The 16,058-nt window shown below is 45.7% G+C and overlaps 2 protein-coding genes across 8 annotated transcripts in view; one reads left to right on the top strand and one right to left on the bottom strand.

Annotated features, from left to right (window-relative positions):
• Positions 1 to 10,526, bottom strand: part of Usp16 (ubiquitin specific peptidase 16) — a 30,055-nt gene extending 19,529 nt beyond the window's left edge. For 3 of the 5 annotated variants that reach the window (XM_027412350.2, XM_035444343.1, XM_027412347.2), the window contains exons 1-4: positions 8,011 to 8,148; positions 7,063 to 7,164; positions 3,274 to 3,449; positions 754 to 857 (exon numbers count right to left, since the gene is read on the bottom strand). In XM_027412350.2, coding sequence (XP_027268151.1) covers positions 754 to 857; positions 3,274 to 3,449; positions 7,063 to 7,123 — 341 coding nt within the window. In that variant the 5' untranslated portion in view covers positions 7,124 to 7,164; positions 8,011 to 8,148. Of the gene's footprint in view, positions 1 to 753; positions 858 to 3,273; positions 3,450 to 7,062; positions 7,165 to 8,010; positions 8,149 to 9,670; positions 9,838 to 10,402 lie in introns of those variants that run through there. The other 2 variants (XM_027412348.2, XM_027412349.2) reach the window with 2 other exon arrangements.
• A 501-nt stretch (positions 10,527 to 11,027) lies between these two features.
• Rwdd2b (RWD domain containing 2B) overlaps positions 11,028 to 16,058 on the top strand; it is a 12,021-nt gene continuing 6,990 nt past the window's right edge. Inside the window, exon 1 of one of the 3 annotated variants that reach the window (XM_027412354.2) lies at positions 11,028 to 11,165. The gene's annotated coding sequence lies outside the window, so the exon portion shown is untranslated. Of the gene's footprint in view, positions 11,166 to 15,527; positions 15,658 to 15,756; positions 15,894 to 16,058 lie in introns of those variants that run through there. The other 2 variants (XM_027412355.2, XM_027412353.2) reach the window with 2 other exon arrangements.

A 16,058-nucleotide genomic window follows, 5' to 3' on the forward strand; every position in this document is an offset into this window, starting at 1 on the left:
TAAGGACTAGACAAGTGCTCTGCAGCTGATTTGCACTCTCAGTCCGTTACGTATGGTCTGGTCTGGTCTGGGGAGACAGCTCAGTGTGTAAGAGCACTTGCTATACAGCAAGAGGATCTGGGTTTGACTCCCTATGCACCTGCACTGCCTGTAACTCCAGCATTGTCCAATGGAGCCAAACCAACGAACTAAACAAACAAAGAGGGGACTTCATGGAGACTGTCCCAAGGCCGTAAGGTGGCAAGCAACAGAGGAGGCCACCATCTGGTCTCTACAGAAGCAGCATGCACACTCTCATGCATGCATTATAGTGCACACAGCTTTTGTACTGTACATTATTTACACTATAGACTTATGTCAGCAAAATTAATGAATTTTACAAGTGACATAAGATATTCAGTGAACAAAGATGGCTTTTAATGAAATAAAAATGTTCTAATAATGTTACAATTTAGGAGACACAGCATAATGGCCTGACAATGGTTTTACGGAAGTTAATTACCCTTTGAGTACATTCTCACTGATTCTGAAATTTGTCCTTGCTGCCCACCTTTAAGCTAAACACACCAGCACAAGAAAAAGGAACAAAGAGTGATGATCCCTGTGTCTTCCTTCCATGCACTTGTTTTGTCTGTGCAGTTCTAAGAGACAAATGAGTACGAGTTCAGTTTTCTTTTTTTAAAATATTTCCCAGTCTCATTGTCTAGTACTTTGAATAGTGTCTAGTCAATCGGCACAAGAGTTGAAGCTCACCAGACGCTCCAGTTGTCCAAACTAAGCACGAGGTAGTGAGGCTCAGATCTTGGTGTCGAGTAGTGCTTCAAGGCGTGCTGCTCCTGAGAATCTCTGCCACAGCCCTAGGGAGTCATCATCATGAGTCAGCGTGTAACCCACAGGGAATGCTAGGGCAGCGAAGATGGCTCAATGGGGAAAACCTGAATTCGATGCCCCAGGACATATTCCTTCCAGCTGTCTTGTGACTTCCACTGGTACACCTGGGGCAATACCACCCCTTACACACACAAATATGCATGCAAAATAAATAAAAATGTAAAAAAAAAAAAAAAAGTAGACTCCACAGAATCGAGATTTTTTCCAGAAACTCAAATTTCCATTGGCAACTGAGGATATTCAAAGAAAAGTGTATTTTATCACTAAAATGACTTCCCTTCCAACTCCTTGTACTTTCCAGTCCTCATTAAAACCACATGAACACAGTGGTAGTACATTGTGCAACAAGACCCTGGGCCTGTCCCCACCACACCCACCCACATAAATCAGATCAGCTCTGGACTACACAAGAGCCACTGAGAAGGTTCTCTCCAGCTTCTTCCATCACATGCATATTTTTCAACTTAATAGTCATAAAGCAATAGTCTTTTTTATGTACTGTTCAACTCAAAAATATGAGTTGTTCTCTAAACTCCTGAACAGTACCTCCCCCAGCCTCCTTGCCAGTTAACTCCCATGTTCTCTCCTATTTGGCTAGAATGTACTTGATGCTTTCGTAATGGTAGAATTTGGTTTATAGTATTCCTTTAGTCTTGTAATCCTTTACATCACTGCCATCTAAACAAATCCTACCCATGGACCCTGCTTCAAAAGCCTAGGCTTATCCATTTGAGAAAAAACTATATCCTCTCCATACAAAATTTCCAGAATTTTGGGGATCTGAGAAGGGTGCCAGTGGGTTTGTAGAAATGACTAGACAAGGGCAATACAACACACCCATATGATACTGCAACTATTTGTACTTTAACTGTGGATGAGCTGTCACGGGCCATGATATAAATAAATACAGCAGATGACAGCTAGTATTCAATAGGTCAACCTACCAGATGGATAACTCTCTGATGGGAAGCCCTACTTGGCAAGGCCATGGGGTCACTGACTCTAAATGACTGTTGTTTCTGTCTGTAGTTTTGCTCATGTGCCAGCTGCAGGTGTTTTCCCACCGCTTGTGTGTCTATCTCATGCATATACTCCATTCTCCTGGGTACACATAGCTGTGGATAGTCAGGAAGATGATTTCTGCATAGGCTGTATGATTCTCATGAACAGAAATAACACTAGGATATATTTCATTACTCAGACTAACATAGGAAAGGAATAGTATTCTCAGTCACAAAGACAGCTAATTTTAGACTTCAGAACAAATTCAAAGCAAAGTGGTTGCCCTGGAGATGAATATTGGTTGCTCCTGGAGACAAATACATGAGGACAATTTTCTAGTGCTTATTACTGATCTGAGGTCAAGTACAGAGCAACTTTAGTAGACACAACTTTCTCAGCAATGGACTTTCTGCATGTACTCTCCCAACCTCAAGGTTCAGTCAACGAATTATTTATTAAGTTTAAGTTCTGAATTTCAATGTCTCTTTCTGTCTGGGAATGCTGACCACTCAGAGCTACGTACTTACTTTACTCACTGGCCAGTCAGCATGGCCTCCCTAGCCTGAGACAAACTGTGATCAGTTTGGCTGTTTCTTACTATTTACTCAAGAAGCTCTGTGTAGCTGGACGGTGGTGGCACATGCCTTTATTCCCAGCACTCCAGAGGCAGAGGCAGGTGGATCTCTGTGAGTTCGAGACCAGCCTGGTCTACAAGAGCTAGTTCCACGACAGCCTCCAAAGCCACAGAGAAACCCTGCCTCAAAAAACCAAAGTGCTGTGTACCCCTGAAAACATGATTCATATTTGTCCAGAGGCTTTTGCTGAGAGAAGTAGGAGAGAAAATATGAGGTAGGTGTGTGTGTGTGTGTGTGTGTGTGTGTGTGTGTGTGTACTGAAAGGGAGATGCGTAGCTAGCTGAATGTGCAGAAGGAGAAGTATGAGAGGTGGAGAGAGAAGTGTTATATGGCTGTTTGTAAAGAGATGAAGCTGTGTGGAGACTGAAAGATTTTCAGAAAGGGATATTTTAGGTTGAAATAAAAGAGAAGGTCACCACCAGGAAAGCATGTGCTTGCTCCATTTTTCTTAAGTTACCATCAAAAAGTGTGTGTTTCCTATTTGCCCTCAGACAGAAATGTCTAGTCTTCAGATAGAGAATTTTCAAGATGCAGTAATGAAGAAAGTTACCTTCAGAACTTGTGAGCCTTCTTCTAAAGATCCTCAGATAGAAAACCCTCACTACTTTGAAGGCTCATAATCAGCTGGCAAGAGAACATGACCTATGTCCACTGGCATCAGGCAGCCAGACTATTTCTACATAAGATCTACTAAGGCAAACTCAGAGCTCCCCAAAATCTCACATTTATTAAAATCCAAGCATACCTGATGGCCACATTTAAGACACAGCCACACTGAAGGGTCTTCTGCCTCCTCCTCAGGGCCTTCTTTTACTTTATTGTCAGTCTTACAGTCTTGGCAGATATTCCACTCCACATTCGCTAAGGCTTTCTTCAAGTTACCTTGTTCCAACCCTTTCCTAAGGTGTCTGCACATTGGTTCTATTGAAAAAAAAAAAAAAAGAGGGGGCAATACATAAGATCCAACCTAGCCTTTTATTGTTAATACTGAATGTATACAAATTGCACCATTTAATTTACTCTATGAATAAGCTTTCAGAACACTCATCATCCATCCGGACTGACATTTGAATATCTCACGATCATGTAAGAAAGACACCTGTGAGTGGTGGTGGTGGTGCTAAGTCAGGACAGGGCTGTCACCCGAGCTACATGCCCTCAAAAACAGGTCCAAGGAAGACTATGTCAGTGGCATGAGCAGCACTTTCCTATGTCCTGTTCTTTCTGGTACAGGAGAGGCTGGGACCTTACACACTGGACAAAACACTACCTCCGAGTTACACCCAAACTCTTCTAAAAGAAATTTAAAATTGACTTTTTGAAGACTTATTTTTTCTGTGTACATGTGTGAATGTGTATGGGTGTGCATGCAGAGCTAGCCCACAGGACCAGGACATTTGTGGGAGTCCTGGCTTGTTATGTAGGTGCTGCAATCCAAACTCCAGTCCTTATGACTGCACAGCAAGTACTCTTGACCATTTAAGCCATCTCTTGAGAACAGAAGCTTTGTTGTGATGTCCCAATATATAATATAATAATATATTATATATATCATAAATATAATCATATCTATAAATTCATTTCCATTTATCTGGCTATTTTCATTGAAGTAAGGCCTATTATCATACATCTATTTTATTAACCTTTGAAGGACAGGAAACCAAGTTCTTCACTCTCTCCATAACATACCCATTATAGCCCAGACACTATACTAGTTCCCAGAGAACCTAAAAGTAACCAAGCCACACTCCTTTTTGGGCAGCTCATTCCATCAGGAACAGAAACTAAGGCAATGTATACGAATTCCTCAAACTGACTATCTGACACAGAAGAAAAGTCTAATTCCACAAAATTTCAAGAGGTAAATAAGATGAAGTGCTAAAAATATTTACAGTAATCAAAGTTTCTGATACTGATTAAACATATCTTGTAAACTGTTTTATATATATATATATATTCATCTCATTTAATCCTCACAATTACCCAGAAGGAAGACAAACAGAAAACTTATGACAAACAGAAAACTAAGTATGTAAGACCAAGTAACTACTGAATTACTACACTAGAATTTGGAGTCAAGTCCTTTTAACCTCATAACTCACACTGAAAACTATGACCTCAAATAGTGAAAGGCAACCAGGGTGGTGGTGCACACCTTTTAATTCTAGCACCGAGGATGCAGAGGCAAGTGGATTCCTGGTAAGTTTAGGCCAACCTAGTCTACACATGGAATTCCAGGCCAGCAAAAACTATATAAAAGGACCCTGTCTCAAATAAATAAATACATAGATATGATAGACAGAGAGTAGGTAGGTGGCTGGATGGATGCATGGGTGGATCGAGTGAACTGAAGACTAATCCCCATATAAAAGTGTGTAAAAAATGTGTGCTATCTCCCTAAATGGTGGAGTGATACACTGTACAAAAATGACAGCCAGACTTGAGACTGGAAATCAGGTTAGGGACAAGTGATTAAGGGCTTTGGAATGAAGGGCTTGAGATGTTTGATGGAAACCAGTGTCTTAGAGCCAACCAAGCAGCACAACTGGCTTCCTGTCCAATGAACACACATCAAGATGTTAACACAAATGCAAATAAGAAAAACCACTGAATCCCAGAGAAGAAGAATCCTTTAAAACATCAAATGAGCAAAGAGTTTTACAACTGAAACTGACCAATACTGGTAAGTGTTCAGGAAAACAGGCATTTCATTGTGCTATTACGGACCACTATTGTTCCACTGAAATAACAGAAGTTAAAAAGATTTCTACATCTGTAACAGTAAAGAAGTGGCTAAATGAATTATAACATGTGCAGTCATGGTCCTCTATATCAATAAAATATCCATAGTGAATGTAAGGCTGGAGAGATGGCTCAGCAACAGTTAAATGTACTCACTACTCTTGCAGAGGACCCAGGTTCAATTCCCAGCACCCACATGGAGTCACAACTGTGTGTAAATCCAGTTCCAGGGAATCCAATGCTCTGCTCTCTCTCTTCTAGCCTCCCAAGGTACCAGGCAGACATGTGATGAAAAAACACACATGCCAGCAAAACACCCATTAACAGAAAATAATAATTTAAAAAGATGAATATAGAGGACAAATGACACATACAACAAATACTAAAATAGGGCCAGCCTGATGTGCAAGACTGATGGCCTGAGTTTGATCCCCAAAACCCACAGTGGCAGGAGACAAGCTAATCCTGAAAGTTGTCCTCTGACCTCCACATTCACACTAGGAACGGAGGCTCTACCCCTCCTCTCTAACACATATACATACCACACACACATACAATAATAATAATATCTAAGCTGGGTGTGGTTGTGCATGTATTAATCTTAGCACTTGGGAGGCAAAGGCAGGCAGACCTTGGTGAGTTCAAGGCGAGCCAGAGCTACATAATGAAACCACGTCTTAAAAGAAAAGGGCTGGAGAGATGGTTCAGTGGTTAAGAACACTGGCTGCTTTTCTAGAGGAGCTGTGGTTCCAATCCCAGCACCCACACGGTGGCTCACAAACATGTCAAACTCCAGCTGCCAAGAATCCAATGCTCTCTTTTGACCTCCACAGGCACTCCCCAGATGTGGTGCACAAGACATACATGCAGTAAAAAGATCTATAAACATAAAATTAAAAAATTTTAAAAATAAATAAACAGGGTTGGAAAGATGGGTCAGTGGTTCAGAGTACCTGTTGCTCTTCCAAAGAACCTGTGGTTCCAAACCCAGCACCCACGCAGCAACCAACAACCACCACTAACTACAATTCCAGAGGCTCTGATACCCTCTTCTGGCTTTTACAAGTACTGCGAGCATATGGCACACAGACATACAAGTAGACAGTAATATAATAAAAATAAATAGATATTTAAAAATAAACAGTACGACCCTGATTACATAACAATGCACATATCACATACATATCATCTCGGGTGCGGGAGAGAAAATTCAGCAGTTAAGAGCAATGGCTATTCTTCCAGAGGTCTGGGTTTGGGCCCCAGTGCCTACATAGTGGCTCACAGAGTATATGATGCACTCATCTGGCCTCTGTGAGCACCGCATGCACACGGTGCAGACATACATACAAGGAAAAACACCCAGCACTGTGGAATATTCCTTTACACTGTGCGGATATGTGGCACTCTGATTGGGTTAATAAAGAAGCTGACTGGCCAATAGCTGGGCAAGTACAAGTAGGCAGGACTTGCAGAAAAAAGTGTGAAGGAGAGGAGGACTCTCAGAATCAGGAGATGTGGGGAAGAGATGAACTTTTCTACTAAGAAAAGGTATTGAGCCACGTGGCAGAGAGTAGATAAGAAATATGGGTTAATTTAAAATGTAAGAGTTAGCTAGTAACAAGCTTGAGCTATTGCCCGAGTATTTATATAATAAGCAGCCTCTGAATAGTTAAGTGCAAGCGGCTGGTGTGACACAGAGAAACTCCACCTGCACAATGTACGTACAAATAAATGTTATAGAAAATTTAGTTAGGTATAGTAACAGGCTTTAACAACAAATGGTAAAATATACCTGCAGATTCAGAGGAAGCCTTAACTGGAACACTTTTCCCCTTTGTTCGTTTCTTTCCCATGTTGGCACTTCATGGATTGCTCACTGATACAAAATTACAATCTAGAAAGCAAGATAAACTCAGTTTGATCAAAAAGACAAAACATGAAAGAAAAGATGGTTTATATGGTTTAGAAGATAAAAATTAAGTGAGTCGCCGTGCGTTGGTGGCGCACGCCTTTAATCCCAGCACTCGGGAGGCAGAGGCAGGTGGATCTCTGTGAGTTCGAGACCAGCCTGGTCTACAAGAGCTAGTTCCCAGACAGCCTCCAAAGCCACTGAGAAACCTTGTCTCAAAAAAACAAAAAAAAAAAAAAAAAAATTAAGTGAGTCACATTGAAGGCTTTGCATGTCTCTTGTAGTTCACAGCTCAGACGCACCACGGGGCTATACCATCAAACTTTTAATAGTAACTCTCAAGTGCATAGCACTGATGGCCTATTATGTCGCTGACAAACCCAGTTTGAATCCTATAGCTAATCGACCTACACATTAAATCTTTGTCTTTTACTTGAAATTCTAAAATTAGAAAATATCAAGAGTGTTAAAAGAACTTACAAGTCTGTCTTGAAATAGTGATTTTGAGCTGTATTTTATATGCTTGAGAGTAACTTATTAAGGCTGAAAAAAGCTGTTTTGACCTGAGATGTTAATTAAAAGTTTGGTTGCACAAATGGGTAGTATCAGCAGAAAATGTTTCCACTGACTTCCTTCTAATAGGTGTTCTAACACTAAACTACAACCCAGCCCTACTTCCACTTAATTCTAATCTTACTTTCATCGACATCTAGCATAAAGCGTTAGAAATAAATATTCCTTTAGCTTTTGATAGTGTTATTAAGGATATTCAAGACATCTGTATTAACAGAGAGAGAGAGAGAGAGAGAGAGAGAGAGAGAGAGAGCGCACCAAGTGAAGTAATTATCCTCTCCAAGGAAGATCTTCGTCCAGCTTTTTGTCCTTTTCAGTGCTGGATATAAATCCAAGCCTTGTGCATACTGGGAAAAATACTAGGCAACTACTGGACTAAGCCAGTAACCCTTCCTTTACCAAGGATCACCTGAAATGTTAAAAAAAAACAAAACTGTTTTTTGATGGCTCAGTTTCTAGCACCACACAAGCCAGGTATAGTGGTAATACCAGGTATCCCAGCATTCAGAAGGTACAGGCAGGGGTGTCAAGAATCTTCAGGGTCATCCTCAACTATTACATACTGAGCTTGACACCAAGCTGGAATATATGAGGCCCTGCCATAAACATAAATAAATAACAAAGGAACACAAAGTACCTAGGGCTGTAAAAATTCATCTTCCTTTAGAAAAAGAAACAGTATCCAAGTTCTTGCCTCCAACCTAACCCCCTGTAATCTGTACTACACTAGTGCAAGATTCATCTTCAGACAATGCCAACTGTATCACATCACCCTAATGAACTCATTAAAAAGCAAAAATGGGGCTGGAGAGATGGCTCAGCCGTTAAGGGCACTGACTGTTCTTCCAGAGGTCCTGAGTTCAATTCCCACATGGTGGCTCACAACCACCTTGAATGAGATCTGGTGCCCTCTGCTGGCACGCAGGCAGAAGACATAATAAATAAATAAAATCTTAAAAAAAAAAAAGCCAAAATGTCCAAATTTATACTCTGGTACTTGTCCCTTTTAATTTGGCTCCCACGCACTAGCAACCCTGACTCTCCTGACTCCTCAATATAAACAATTAATGAATTCTAATTAGATAGTGTCCTTCCAAAACCACCAGATCCGATTTCACAATAGTCTTTTAAATGAGGTTATTCACTAAAGGAGAAATTCTCAAACAAAATGGTAAAGGACGGACCACAAGGTAGCAGAGATGCGATACAATTCAGTTCTAAGAGTCTTGCCATTCTTTTTTTGGGTGGGTGGGGGGTTCGAGACAGGGTTTCTATGTACCCCTGGCTGTCCTGGCACTCAATCTGTAGACCAGGCTGGCCTTAAACTCAGAGATCCGCCTGCCTCTGCCTCCCGAGTGCTGGGATTAAAAGCGTGTGCCACCAACACCGGACTTGACCCATCACTTCTAAAGCCAAAGGAAACCAACGGTCAAAGGTCAAGTTGTCTGAAGTCTGCTGGAATGGAGCTCAGTTTCAGAAGTTTCTTTCATGGTTCATCCTGCATTGGGCTCCGCTGATTTTAGGTCATAGTAGAGACATCACCAACGGGCCAGTTCTTTGGGTTCTGAAACTAAAACTATTTTTTTCCTTTTGACCAAGATCATCTCTTCAATCCTTCCTTGTCCCCTGATAACTAAGAAGCTTTCTTCCTCTACCCAAATCTTACCAACCCTCCCACTTGCATTCCAATCAACCCTTAAGAAAGCAAGCATCTTCCTTTACCTGTTTACTGTGGTAAATTGCTTTTCAAACCTATAATCTGAACATGCGGGTATGTTTTTTGTTTTTTCCTTGCAATCTGAAAAATCTTAGGAGGAGAAAGAACTGGTTGGTTCTGGGCAGGAATTCTATGTTGCCTGTCAGCACATAGTAGGTCCTCAAGAAAAACTTCCTGCGTTGATACATCATCTAGCAGTACCTGAGCGTGGGGCATGAGGGCGCACACACTTTTAATCCCAGCACGCAGGCAGGCAGTTGACAAGTTCCAGGCCAGCCAGAGTTACATACACAGCGACGACGCCGGCTCAAAAATACAAACACGCACAACACTAAAACTAAACCAACACAACGAAGCACGGGTCGTACCTGAGAAGAGAGAGGGGGCGCAAGAAGTTGGGGTGAAAAGGGAAACAGGCAGACAAGCGATTAAGCCACAGGGCCTGCAGTTGTGGAAGCAGCACCAGAAAATCTGGTTTAAGGAACGCCTTTTCCGTTGAGTCAGCAGAGGCAAACTTGGGGGACAAACCTTACTTGAGGGGGGCGAGCGCGGGGCGGGGGGAGTCGGCTACAGAACAACTCTGACAGCTGCGGGGGCGGCTGACAGCACCGGTGCCCGGCCCTGCCGGGCTTCTGGGCGAGCTTTCGGGTGAGAAGGGGACTCTCGGAACAATTTACTGGCTCGTGACCCCGTCGTGCAACACGGAAACCCAAACCGCTCTTGTCCCCCGTCGCACGGAGCCCACGGCTCTCCTCCGCCGCCCTCCCGCTCTCCCCCTGCCTGGGCCGAGCCGGGCCGCCCGACCGCCCGCCCGCCCGCCCGCCCGTCACAGATGCGAGCGGGACCCCTGGCTCTCGCTAAAACGGGGCTATCGAGTTTGGACGCGGGCTGTCACCCGCGGGTGAGGTGACAGGGCGAGCCGCGCTTACGAACCACATGGTGTCCCTGGGCGCCGGCCGGAGCTCGCACGCCCGCCACCCTCCCGGCGCCCGCCGGCCCTACCAACTGCTGGGCGAGCACGGGGCAGGCTGGGCGCAGAGGCCGGGGTCGCTGGCACCGCGAGTCACCGGCCCTACCCGGCCGGCCCCGGGACTTGACAGACAGCGCTGGCAGCCAATGAGGCCGCGCGGCGGCGGGCCGGACCGGGCGAGCCGCACTCACCGGGACGACGGCGCCCATAACTGCCTTCCGCGACGGGCCCGGAGCCGGCTGCCAGCTCCGCTTCCTCCGGGTGACGGGGAGAGAGAGAGAGAGACGCGCGCACACACGCGCACACACACACACACACACAAACACAAACACACACACACAGCGCCGAACCACTCACTCCGCCCGAGAGCAACTTCCGGAACGCGGCCTTGTGGGAAGTGGCTCGGCCCCCCGGGTGGCGTTTCCGGCGCCCCGGCTCCGGCCCCGGGCCCGCGCGTGCGCGGACGGCCCGCGAGGGGATTAGCCTCCGCTGAGGGCCTGTTTGGCTCCTCCTGGAGGGCCGGTGGCTGTCGGGCGGGGGTCTGCGGGCCTCCGGCTCGGGGTGTCCTGGGTGGGCGCCTCTGGAATACGTTGCTGCTGCAGGATGGCCGAGAGCAACCTGCGAAGAAGGCCTCTCGTCCCCCTGAATTCTGTCCTGTGCGCTTGTAAAATTGAGCTCCTAGATTGCCTTGAAATAGCCTTTCCGCACCCTGCCCGAATACAAAAGGTAAGCAGCAACGGCGAGACTTTCTCAGAACCCGGTTTGCCCGGCTGGAAAGGTGCACGCCTTCAGTTCGGCCCTCCGGGGGGATCTCTGAGTTCGAGGCCAGCCTGGTCCACGGAGAAAGAGGGTTCCAGGACTGCACAGAGAAACCCTGCCATGCAAAACCAGACGATGGAGTAATTATAAGTAAAGAAAGAAACGGTATTTATTTTGAGCATGAGTGCCTGTCAGCCAATCAAAGGACAACTTTCTGGAATTGGTTCTATACGCTACTATGTAACTCCCAGGGTGACCTCAGTTACATAGTGGCAAACGCCTTTTCCCCCCGCCGCCGGTAGCCGTCTCCCTACGTTAAAGAGTGAGAAGTATCATCATCATCATCATCATCATTTTTTTTTTTACTCAAGCCATTTATTTCTAAAGCCAGGACCGGCCTCAAACTTAATGATCCTCTCAAACTTAGCCTTCACTTTGCTGTATCTTAAAACAAAACTGAAAGGAATTAAAGGAAAATGTTACAGTGTAAACTATTCTGAATATTGTTTGCTGATGAATGAGTAACTGCACACTTTGTGCCAAGCCTTCTGAGACACGAGTTAAACCAAACAGACCTCAGTAGAGACCACAATCACTGAGAAAATTACATGTGGATGTATGTCAATAGCAAAACAGGTAAAAGTAAGCAACACAATAAAAGAACAGCTGGTTGGGAGTGCAAAGGGGCCAGGTAAAGAAACCACTGAAACTGTTGATCCATTGAATGGGGGAAGGTTTTTATTGTGAATAAAAGAGAAAAATATTCAAAGGCATCTGGAAGAGTCTAGAGCAGAAAGAGGAAGTCGAGTGGACATGGGCAGGGCTAGGGAAGCAGGAGAGTGGGAGAGAAGACTGGAGATAGCAAGATAAAAACTAGAGTAGGCAGGGGTAGGAGTACCAAGAGAGTTAGGATCTGAGCTGAAAGGGGCCAGGAGGCTAGTGTGAGGGCTTTGCAATGTATAGTGGATATTCATGAATGGGGACTGAGGGGGCCTGGAAGCTAACATGAACATTGATACACTTGCAACCACACATGTATACTGTAGAGAGAGAATCTTATGTCCCTTCGGCCATGGGAAAGGGAAATGAGTCCTTTGTGTGTGGGGGGGGAGGGGGGGCTCATGTTTCTGAGGTATGCTGGTTTTTGTCTAACCACCAGAAATCCCTCTATAGTTCAGCTTGAACTCATTTCTGTATATGTGAAGACCTAACAGATTAGAGATGACATATTAAAACATTAGTCATTAGGTAAAACTGTACTAAGATGGTTGTGTAGGGCTGGAGAGATGGCTCAGAGGTTAAGAGCACTGGCTGCTCTCCCAGAAGTCATGAGTTCAATTCCCAGCAACCACATGGTGGCTCACAGCCATCTGTAATGAGATCTGTATATCTCATTATCTGTACATGCAGGTAGATGTAAGTGGAGTTTCTGTCCCACCTGTTCCCACAGTCATTTAGCCCCAAACAATCACACAGAGACTTATTTATAAACTGTTTGGCCAATAGCTTAGGCTTCTTACTGGCTAGCTCTCTTAATTATTAACTCATAACTATTAATCTATATATTTCTACGTGGCCTTATCTTACTAGAGAATGCCTGGCATCATGCCTTCCTGGTGGCTACATGGCATCTCCCTGGTGGTTTCTCTGAGTCCTTTCCCCAGAATTTTCCTCCTATGGTAGCCCTGCCTATACTTCCTGCCTGGCTACTGGCCAATCAGTGTTTTATTAATCAACCAGTAAGAGAAGTATATATACAGAAGGACATCCCCCATCAGGTAGAACACTGTATTCATAATAAATAAAAATCTTAAAAAAAAATAGTCATGTGATAAATGGTTAAACTGGACAGTAGAATGTTTACTTAAATTTTGGGTAAAACTAGCCTTCTTGTTTTTTACTGATGACAAAATGTTGTGGGTTTTATTTCACTTATTTTGAAACAGGATTTCACTACGTAGCTTTGGCTGGCTTGGAACTCAGTATGTAAACCAGGCTGGCGGCGAACTCACAGAGCTCAGCCAGCCTCAGGCTCCTGACAAATGGGATTAAAGATAACAATCACCATGCCTAGACAGGAGATAAAAATTTAAAGCTCACCACTTTTAAGACCCAATGACAAGTTTTTTCCTTCCTCTTTTCCCAGAATTGCATTGCCTGCTTCCATTGCTTGGATTGTTCTGTCCCTCAATTTTATGTGGTTGGGCCTTATTCCACTCATTCCCTAAAAATTATGCTCACAGGTAACTAGTTAAGCAGCCTAATTAACAATGTCAGTGAATCACTCACTTGTAAATTGGAGAATCTCGAGAAGAAATATTCAAACCTATGATTGTCCAATTAAGACAAGCTGTATTTGGGGGTGCACCCAAGATTGGCCAGCTATCTCACCCTACTTCAGCATTTGAGAGAATAGCTCCTGCTGGCCTCTTGAGGCCCTTTTTGTTTGTTTGTTTGTTTTGCTTTTTTGAGACAGGGTTTTGTCTGTTTAATAGCCCCAGCTGTCCTGGATCTAGCTCTGTAGACCAGACTGGCCTAGAACTCACAGAGATCCATCTGCCTCTGCCTCCCAAGGGCTGGGATTAAAATTCAGGGGACAGAGAACAGACAAAACATAGTGATAGAAGCAGGAGCAGAGGAGGGTGGGGAGGAGGAGGATAGGTGTGCTAGCTTCCTGGAGCCCCAGACTGACCCAAGGAGCTGACAACTCCGATTCAAAAACAAAGGTTTCTTATTGTTCAAACTGGCCAGCTTGGATCTCACTCATAGCAGGGAGATGAGATGCCAACCAGCCATAAAGAGAAGCTTTTAAAGGGGAAGACTATAAGGTTGAAGGCCACAAGTTTCAGAGTTTCCGTGGTTAGTTAAAGTCATACTGAAGGGACAGCTCCCCATTTCGGCAGCCATAACAGCCGAACAAGTGCTTGTCTGACCTTGCCTTAGTCACTAGAGGTTAGGTGCCTGCCTCGTGGCAAGGAACCAATCAGAAATTAGCTGGTGGTGCTATGCTTTACGGCTCTGGGTGTGCTTTTCAGACAAGTGCACAGTAATGACATGCAGAGCATAGCAACCACACTCTGGGAGGGCCTATGGGCCATAACAACCAGTTGGCCAGTCAACACGGGGCAAGCCCTCCAAGCCTGGAGGCACAGCAATCCTGAGCCTGTGCATACCCCTAGACACTACCCTTACGCCGCCCTATAAGATCTCTATGCAGACGCTTGGAGCCGTCTTTCTAGCCATCCACCGTGGTGGGTGGATGAAAGACCTGAGCTAACATGGGGTTAGCTCGTTAAACAACTATAATAAAGCCTCATGCAGTTTGCATCAAGCTTTCGACTCCGCCCGGTGATTGGGGTTACCAGGTCCTGGGCTGAGATCCTGGAGGCCTGAGTTTCCGGGGGGGCGGGGGTGTCTTACAATACAAAGTACAAAGTAAAGCAGTAACTATATATTTTAAGCAAGATACATTTGAGTAAGATAAGACAGGGCATGGGGTTGCAGGGTCACAGGTCTGTCAGTTACCCCTGGGCCAAGGGATCTTTACAACCTTATGACCAGCAATTAGCAGACATAGGAATTTTGACCCAAGTGGTGGAAGGTCACCTATCCTTCTCTGAGAGCGGGACTCAGGCACCAGCCATGGCATTCCCAGTCATCAGAAGTTCCCTTTTCAGAGCCCAAGTTTTTAAATTTTTATTAATTTTAATTTTTGGTCCTTCAGAGGGAGGGAGAGACAGACAGAGAGAATATTAATAGAATAGCCGGGCTGCAAGGAGGAGATAAGTGACCTGGAGAGAGTTTATATACAACAGGGGAGGAGGTAAGAAGTCCTAGCATGGACTTTGCATATGTAACTGCGGGAGCCTGGAAGCCAGCATGAGCTTTGATATGGTAATAGGTAGCACAGGCAGCCATTTGTCCCTTCTCCCAGAGGTAAAGGAAATCACTGCTTTTTGTGGAGGGGAACCGGCTTCACAGGTTCCTGACGAGTGCTGCCTTTTAATCACCAGAGACAGTTAAAATTGAGCTTGTTGAATGAGCTGGTTTCTGCCCCTTGGAGCTGGTGCTCTAGACTCTGATAAAGATTGGCTCTGGAGCTGCTGGCTGGCTGACATTACTCGCAGCCCCAGCGCCCCGGGGTGGAGACGTGCTAGGAATAAAAACCGGGACCAGGAAGCACCCGGAGGGCCCAAGCACCCATCCCTTTGCCGCCCCAGACACCCACACCGAGCAGCATCCTGAGCGAGAAGCCAGCAACTTCCTACTTCCGGGGCTTGCGCCCGACGCGCAGGCGCCCGCCCGCGGAGCTCGCCGGCGTCCCTCAGGGGGGGTTCGAAGGTCGCACCGTCCTCTCGCGTCTGTCTGCGGGCGAGACCTGAGCTGCGGGTGCCTGCAGCCCCGGCGGGCGGCCGGCAGTGCGGGCGGGCGGGCGGCAGTGCGGCAGCCTCGGCTCTGGGTGAGTGTGGCGCCGGATGCTCAGGCTTCGCGGAACTAAGAGCATCTCTCCACGGGGGGCTCGAACGGGCGGCTGAGGAAGCAGCACTTCCGCCCATTGGTCACAACCGACCTCAGTGCTTCCTGGCCCCGCCCACACCCAGTCGTCTGTCACTGCGAGAGCGACAGCTGTGTTATCTCGTGGGCACCTGAGCTTCGGTCTGGCCCGGCACCGGCCTGCGGAGGAGCCGCATGTCTGTGAGTTCTCTCTAGCAGGGAGACGCCTTCGGCAAATCCACATTTCCACCCACATTTCCATCCACATTTCCATCCACATTTCCATCCGCCTTCTCAGCCAGTCACTTAGTCTTGAGCCGGAAATTTCTTTTAAGCTTGTCTCCCTCCCCTCCCTCTCCCTCTCCC

This window comes from Cricetulus griseus, chromosome 4, assembly GCF_003668045.3.
Source record: "Cricetulus griseus strain 17A/GY chromosome 4, alternate assembly CriGri-PICRH-1.0, whole genome shotgun sequence".
Lineage (NCBI taxonomy): Eukaryota > Metazoa > Chordata > Mammalia > Rodentia > Cricetidae > Cricetulus > Cricetulus griseus.